The sequence below is a fragment of the Peromyscus eremicus genome, chromosome 19 (genome assembly GCF_949786415.1).
Source record: "Peromyscus eremicus chromosome 19, PerEre_H2_v1, whole genome shotgun sequence".
NCBI classification, from domain to species: domain Eukaryota; kingdom Metazoa; phylum Chordata; class Mammalia; order Rodentia; family Cricetidae; genus Peromyscus; species Peromyscus eremicus.
In genome coordinates, this window is record NC_081435.1 from 13,672,323 (window position 1) to 13,680,277 (window position 7,955).

Consider the following 7,955-nt stretch of genomic DNA (forward strand, 5'->3'; position numbering starts at 1 on the left):
ACCCTTAGCACCAAGCCAGGCATGACTCACCCTTTCAAATGCAATAGCTAAAAATGATCTTGAACCCTTGATCCTTCTGCCTCCTCTCCATAAGTTAGAAGCTTAATTAGTAAGTTATAGTATTGCTCATTCAGTTGCACACCTCCAAATTTTTGGGTAAAATGTGGAAACAGAGAGTTCCATGTGCTGGTATAGAAGGGACCTGTGTGCCACTGTGTGATCGTCTGGGGATTTAAAGGTATCTACTTGTGCTATAGTAGTTCAGTGTTGACCTTAAATTTTTGTTGATGAATATTTGCTGATTAAATTTGTGCTTCGACAGTCTCATAATGTATATAGCACATCCTGTTCCCTTTTACTCCACCCCTTACCTTTATACCACCCCTGTTGTCCCCTTCCTCCCTACAAGTCCCTTTCCTATGTTCATTCCTGTTTGTTTGCGTTGTATGATTTTAGCCAGGATTGTCTGTGTGTCAACAGGTTTGGATCATTCACTGGATCCTGGTGGGTCATTCACTGGATCCTGGTGGGCCATTCACTGGATCCTGGTGGATCATTCACTGGATCCCAGTGGGCTCACTGGTGCACACTGAAGTCAGTGACTGTCCCTCCCCAGATTCCATCAGTTAGCAGTAGTTCAGCAGGTCGAGTAGGGTCCTATGAGCTTCTCCCTGATCTGGAATTAGCTTCTAACAGGCTTTACCTTGTGCAAACCCAGTACAGGCAGCCACAGCTACCCTGAGATCATGTTTGCCATGGCTATGTTACACCCTAAAATAGAATTTCACATCTCTTCTAGCTCCTTCATCCTTTCTATTCTTTGCCTCCACAGTATTCTCTGTGCTTTAAAGGGAGTGGCACGAATGTCCTGGTTATGACTGAGAACTGAACTGTCGTTCTAAGCACCTGAACAGCCCTGAGTTTCTGTATTCACTGCCGTCCTCTGCACAGAGAAGCTTCTCTGGTTAAGGATGGAAGTAGCACTTATTTATGGGTATTAAAGTGGGGGGCGACATTGGGCATTGAAGAAGTCAAGCAGGAACAGAGGTGGAAGGGTACAGGAAATGAGGGGTTTGGGAGCCCAGGTTAACCAGGGTGAAGGCTACACAACAAAGTCATATGGAAACTCAGTACTTTATAAGCTGGTTTCAAAATAGCTAAGTTAAAAAATAGTTAGTAGCCGGGCAGGGTGGTCCACACTTTTAATCCCAGTACTCAGGAGGCAGAGGCTGGTGGATCTCTGTGAGTTGGAGGCCAGCCTGGTCTACAAAGTGAGTTCCAGGACAGCCAGGGCTGTTAAACAGAGAAACTCTGTCTCAAAGACCAAAACAAGCAAACAAACAAACAAACAAACAAAAGAAAATAGATAGGATAGTCTAGATGTCCTGGATGGCTGGATAATGCTATTCCTAGAAGCCATTGTTTATCAAACAAAAATTCCAATTCCCAGTATGGAAGGAATACCTTCTTATGAGTACTTGGCCAAGGAGGCCCCAGAGAGTCCCCAAACAACACAGACTATTGCCATTCCTCTTGGTTGCTCACCAGAATTAAGATCCTATAAGAAAATAAATCCTACTGCCAAAGGCATCATGCCTTTGGTAGCCAGAAAGCAAGTTGAAAATGAGCTGGAAGCGTCCTTACTACGGCTAGCTTCCATGGTGCCTGGAGGTGCTGTGAAACCTGGAGATGAAGGCTCAAGGCCTCACTTGGCTGTGAACCTCCAAACCACAGTGCTAATTGCCAAGCAGGATGGGGCCACTGGTACAACAGCAGCACAGCTGTTCTGAGGGCAAACAAGCACTGGATTAGGATTTGATGCCTGCTTGGCAGGGGAGATACATGTCTGATACTGTTAGACCAGTTAAGAACCCATGGCTGGGGAATAGACCCTAAGGGAGGACTTGACTGTTGTGGTTTAACTAAATTGACATGGCACCAAACTTCAGTCTAAATATTTATGTTTATGCCCTTCATGTTTTACATCTGTCTTTGGAGGCTGAAGATCAATGGCTCAGTGATTAAGAGTACTTGCTGGTCTCCTAAAGCAGTAGTTCTCAACCTGTGGGTTGTGACCCCTTGAGTCACATATCAGATATTTACATTACAATTTGTAACAGTGGCAAAATTAGTTATGATGTAGCAATAAAATAATTTTAAAACTAGTGGAAACACATGAACTATGAACCAGTAGCTGAGGAGCCCCCAACTGGATCAGGCCATCTGGATAATTGAGACAGTTGATTAGCTTGAACTGTTTGGGAGGCAGTGGGACTGGGTCCTGTCCTTAGTGCATGAGCTGGCTGTTTGGAACCTGGGCCCTGTGCAGGGACACTTGGCTCAGCCTGGGAGGAGGGGACTGGACCTGCCTGGACTGAATCTACCAGGTTGAGCTGAATCCCCAGGGGAGTCCTTGCCCTGGAGGAGATGGGAATGGGGGGTGGGCTGGGGGGAGGATGGGGGGCAGGCAGAGGGAGGACAGGGGAATCCATCACTGATATGTAAAATTAAGTCAAATTATAAAATTTAAAAAAAAAATTTAAAAAATAAAAAAATAATTTTATGGTTGGGGTCATCACAACATGAGGAACTGTATTAAAGGTTGCAGCATTAGGAAGGCTAAGAACCACTGTTCTAGAGCACCCATGTGGGACAGTTCACAGCTACCTATAACTCCAGCTCCAGAACATCTGACACCCTCTTCTGGCTTCGGAGGACACTTATACACACATGGCATAAACACACAAACAAAACACACATACATTTTTAAGTGTACTGTCAAACACCTAAAAAAATGAAACCAGTCTTGGTGTGAAAATCGATTTCTTGTTATTCTCATTAACACATGCAGTTTGAGAAAGTCGAAACAACTTGGCCATCTTTCTTCTCTGCCCTCTTGTTGTTTGTGATGACAACTGTAGTTCCAGCTGGAGAAGATAATAAAAAGTATCAGAGTTATTTTGCAATAGATAGATGTTGTTATATCAAATTCAGTTTTCAACTGATTGCTGCTTGGGACTTTTTTGTACAAGGTGTTTAGAATACAGTGCATTTCTTTGCATGTAATAACAATGTTTTACTGTTTCTTAAAGGCAGATGTAAAGGAATTGAAGGGTTTTTATTTCTCATTCATTATTTTTCTTTAGCACCTTACTTTTAGCCTAAATTCCTGAGCATTCCTAGATAAAACCCAACCAACTTCCCTTTCTTACACTTTTTATACTGTTTGCTTTAAGTGTATTAATAAATTGTTAGCTCTAATCTAACCACACTTTTATTATCATAGTGAATCAATTTCAGTTTTCCCAGGTCTTCTGTGAAAATCATACCTTTGTATCTGATAAATCCTTTCTACAAAAGTGTGATCCATTACTTGTTGATTCTTTGTGGTTTTCTTCAGTGTTTCTCGATGTTGGGAAGCCTCCTGTCTCATTTGCAGTCCATTACCTTAACCACGAGGGCCACCCTGTACCATATCCTCCCCTCTTTGTAACTGGAGTTTTCTCTCCGTGTCCCGCCAAGCCCCAGCAGTCCCTTAGCCCACTTATAAAATAAACACACAGACGCTTATATTATTTAAACTGCTAGGCCATTAGCTCAGGCCTATCATTGTCTAGTTCTTACTCTTATATTTAGCCCATTTCTATTAATCTATACTTTGCCATGTGGCTCGTGGCTTACTGGTACCTTACATCTTCCTTGTCCTGGCGGCAGCTGCAGGCAGTCTCTCCCTCTGCCTTCCTGTTCCCTCAATTCTCCTCTCTGTTAGTTCCGCCTATACTTCCTATCTGGCTACTGGCCAATCAGTGTTTTATTTATACAGAGCGATATCCACAGCACCTCTTATTGTAATATATATAGATAAATACTGATTTGTGTCATCTGGGACTTTCTTACAACATGGAGCACATTTTGCATTTGGATTTTGTTTACTGTTCCAGATGGTGAGACTAAGATCAAGATTGGAGAGCCAGCTTCAGAGGAGGAGATGACAGGAAACATTGAAACGCTGACTGAAGAATCTGGCAGCCTCCAGGAGGATGCTCTCCAGAATTCCAAAGGCAAAGAATTCTGGGAATTGGGGGATGAATTGAATGACCAGAACCTCTTAAAAAGAAGACAGTATAACTGTAATGAATGTGGCCAAAGCTTTGCTTGGAATACAGGTCTTGTTAGGCACCAGAGAATTCACTGGGAGAAAGCTTATGAATGTGATGAGTGTGGGAAGGCCTTTCGTGTAAGTTCAGCCCTGGTTCTGCATCAGAGGATTCATACTGGAGAGAAACCCTACCCTTGTAATTGGTGTATTAAAAGTTTTAGTCGGAGCTCAGACCTTATTAAACATCAAAGAATCCACACTGGTGAAAAACCTTACAAATGTGATGCATGTGGGAAAGCCTTCAGTCAGAGCTCAGATCTTATTATACATCAGAGAATCCATACAGGAGAAAAACCCTATCAATGCAGTCATTGTGGTAAAAGTTTTAGCCAGCGCTCAGACATGGTTAAACATCAGAGAACCCACACTGGGGAGAAGCCTTATATATGTAACCAGTGTAACAAACATTTCAGTCAGAGTTCTGATCTTACAAAACATCAAAGAATCCACACTGGGGAGAAGCCGTATAAGTGTGACGTGTGTGGGAAAGCCTTCAGTCAGAGCTCCGATCTTACTCTACACCAGAGAATCCATACTGGGGAGAAGCCATATTCATGTGGTCAGTGTAACAAAAGTTTTAGTCAGAGTTCAGACCTTACTAAACACAGAAGGGTTCACACTGGAGAGAAACCATATAAATGCAATGAATGTGGAAAGGCTTTTAATCAGAGCTCAGTTCTTATTCTGCATCAAAGAATTCATACTGGAGAGAAACCCTATCTATGTAATCAGTGTATCAAAACCTTCAGTAGGCTTTCAGATCTTATTAATCATCAACGAATTCACACTGGAGAGAAGCCTTACCCATGTAGTCAGTGTAGTAAAATGTTTAGTAGAAGGTCAGATCTTATTAAACATTATAGAACTCATACTGGGGAGAAACCCTATGAATGTGATGAATGTGGTAAAACTTTTAGTCAGAGTTCCAACCTTATTCTCCACCAGAGAATCCACACTGGAGAAAAACCATATCCTTGCAGTGGTTGTTCTAAAAGTTTTAGTCGCCGTTCAGATCTCGTAAAGCATCAAAGAATACATACTGGAGAAAAACCATATACATGTAATCTGTGCAATAAAAGTTTTAGTCAAAGTTCAGATCTCACTAAACATCAGAGAATACATTGTGGTGACAAGCCCTACCACTGTGACAGCTGTGACAAAGCCTTCAGTCAGAGTTCTGACCTTATCCTTCACCATAGAATCCACACGGGAGAAAAACCATATGCATGTACACAGTGCACTAGAAGTTTCAGTCAGAATTCAGACCTTACTAAACACCAGAGAATCCACACTGGAGAGAAACCTTATAAATGTAATGTGTGTGGGAAGGCTTTCAGTCAGTGCTCAGCTCTAACCCTTCATCAGAGAATCCATACTGGAGAGAAACCATACCCATGTGTTCAATGTGGCAAAAGCTTTAGTAGGCGCTCTGATCTCATTAACCATCAAAGAATCCACACTGGTGAAAAATGATACTTGTGGGAAACCCTTCAGCACTGTGACCATTGTTACTGAACATCCGAGGATGCAGAGAGAAGAGAAGCTCTACCCTCATGGTCAGGGTAGCAGATGTTTTAACAAACCTGATCTTGGTACTTTAAGAAAATCCATCCTAGCCAGGTGGTGATAGTGCATGCCTTTAATCTCAGCACTTGAGAGGCAAAGTCAGGAGGATTTCTGAGTTCGAGGCTAGCCAGATCTACAGAGCAAGCTCCAGGACAACAAGGGCTACACAGAGAAACCCTGCCTGGGAGGGGAAAAAAAAGAAATATGAAGGAAGGAAAAGAAAGGGAGAAAGAAAGAAAAAGGAAAGATCCATTCTGAGGAGGAAGACTGCATAAATGTGATAAATGTGGGAAAACCTGGAGTGCACAAATTCTGGTACCATACTAGAACAAAAATCTTACCAATGCTATAATGACCATGAAAAAGGTTTTAATCAATGTCCAACCCATGCTCCATTCAAAAAGTACTGGAAAAACGAATTTTATAAGAATTTAACTTTGAGCTCAGAATTACTAATATTAAGAAAATTCTAAGGGGCTCTGGGAGTTGTGTGAAAACCTTCATTGTTCATAATTTTTAAAAAAGTGAATCAGTAGACAAAAAATAGAAACTCTTACCTTTGCTATAACCTAAGAAAAATCTTTCATTGAGTCAATTCACAGAGATATCATTATAAAAATGTAAGGCATTAATGCAGAACTTACCATTTTTAAAAAATCAATATGGAAAGTCTCAATCAAAATTCGGAGGGAAATGATTCATATATATCGTAGAAGCCCAAACTTTTACTCAGTCTCAATTACCAACTGCATATCAGAAGTCATTTCAGAGAACGTAGGGAAACCTTAAATCCTGTAATTAAAATGATATTAATACTGACATCACACATATCCTCTAAAAGATGGAGAGTTGTGTCCAATGCTCAAGCCGAGTGTCTATAAATTCCCTGTGTAACCCCGTGTCCCTTTGTTGCAGTAATTTGTTGGTGGTGGTCTAGTCTGGGTTTTCCTGGTGAGCATGCGTCCCTGTGGCAGACACAGCAATGCTAGTTTAACTTTCAGTAATGCAGACCAAAATTTTATTGGTCTGAAATCACTTCACAGCCTCTGAACACATGAAAAAATTATTTTAATGAATAATGTGACTATTTTACCACCAATTGAACAAAAATGGAACTGTGGTATTGTGGTACTGTAAATACAGTAGTTCCATGGTATCCATGGGGATATGTCCCAAGGCATAGAACTTTGTCAATCAGCTGATAGTCTTGCTAAATTCTGATAGACTACAAATAGGCAAAGTGCATCACCTTTTGTGTTAGTAATAGTAATTAACAGCTCCAAACTCTGAGTGTCCGTGACTCGGATCCTAGTGATAGTGTCTTCGCTGCTCTTCTCACAGCCAGAACTATCAGATACCAGCAGTTCCTGCAATTTTTGTAACAAATGGAGCTAGACGTTCCCAGCCCTGGTTACCAGCCATTCTCGGTGGTAACAGTTCTAAGGAAACCAGCCAGCCTGCTGCACCCCAGAATCATAAATGTGCAAAACCATCCAGCAGAGATGCTATTGGTACTTACGCCACAGCGATGCATGGCTGACGCGGATGAGAGGAGCGGCAGATTGCGTAGGCAAAAGGAGTGGACTCCCATATGTTCATGGTGTCCCGTTGAGGAGCTGCAGGCTTTATGCAATTGTGGTTTGTGAGCAGGGGAGGGGCCCTTTGTGGATATGGAGACAACTGAAGCAGCTAAAGAGTGGCAGCAGCAGCTGGTACAAACATGCTGTACAGCCAGAGCAAAAGTCTCTCGCTGTGGTGGCTGTGCATTTCGGAAGACACGGGCCCTCCGTGTCACGTGGTCAGCACTGCATCCCTAACGCCATTCCGTTGCTTTAGCGCTTACTGCACACATGTCTATTATTTGCATTTTGAGATGTCAGAATAATAATAAATTTTCCCTTCACAATTTCACAAGATTTATTCTTACTGTAGACTGTAACATCCTCAGGTTTTTCTCTTCCCTTAAATGAAAACTTCCCACTCTTTCTGGTACAGGTAATAATAATAATACTGTCTTCTCTTCACCCTGTCTTAATTGCCAGCGTCACTACTCTTCATCTTGGGGCCATTGTTCAGGAAAGTAAGGATTATTTGAACATAAGCAGTGAGAGTATGGAGACTGGAGCTGACGGCCCAGACAGCCACCAAATGGCTAATGGGAAGATAAAACAGGCAACGATTCACGTCCTGGAGGATGTGCAGAAGGGTTCAAGGTTCATGTGGCTCAGAA

The 7,955-nt window shown here is 42.1% G+C and overlaps 1 protein-coding gene across 1 annotated transcript; it reads left to right on the forward strand.

Moving 5' to 3' along the window:
- The first annotated feature begins 1,592 nt into the window (after window positions 1-1,592).
- On the forward strand, window positions 1,593-7,633 carry LOC131896120 (zinc finger protein 271-like). Its single transcript, XM_059246704.1, has 2 exons — window positions 1,593-1,764; window positions 3,942-7,633. The coding sequence occupies exons 1-2, from the start codon at window positions 1,593-1,595 to the stop codon at window positions 5,630-5,632; spliced, it is 1,863 nt and encodes a 620-aa protein (XP_059102687.1). The 3' UTR covers window positions 5,633-7,633.
- The last annotated feature ends 322 nt before the right edge of the window (window positions 7,634-7,955 follow it).

Excerpts from the sequence above, each read along its gene's own strand:
- LOC131896120 (XM_059246704.1), top strand. The coding sequence starts at position 1,593 with ATGCCTTTGGTAGCCAGAAAGCAAGTTGAAAATGAGCTGGAAGCGTCC. Across the intron at positions 1,765-3,941 it reads CAAGCAGGATGGGGCCACTG|ATGGTGAGACTAAGATCAAG; the intron begins GTACAACAGCAG and ends TTACTGTTCCAG.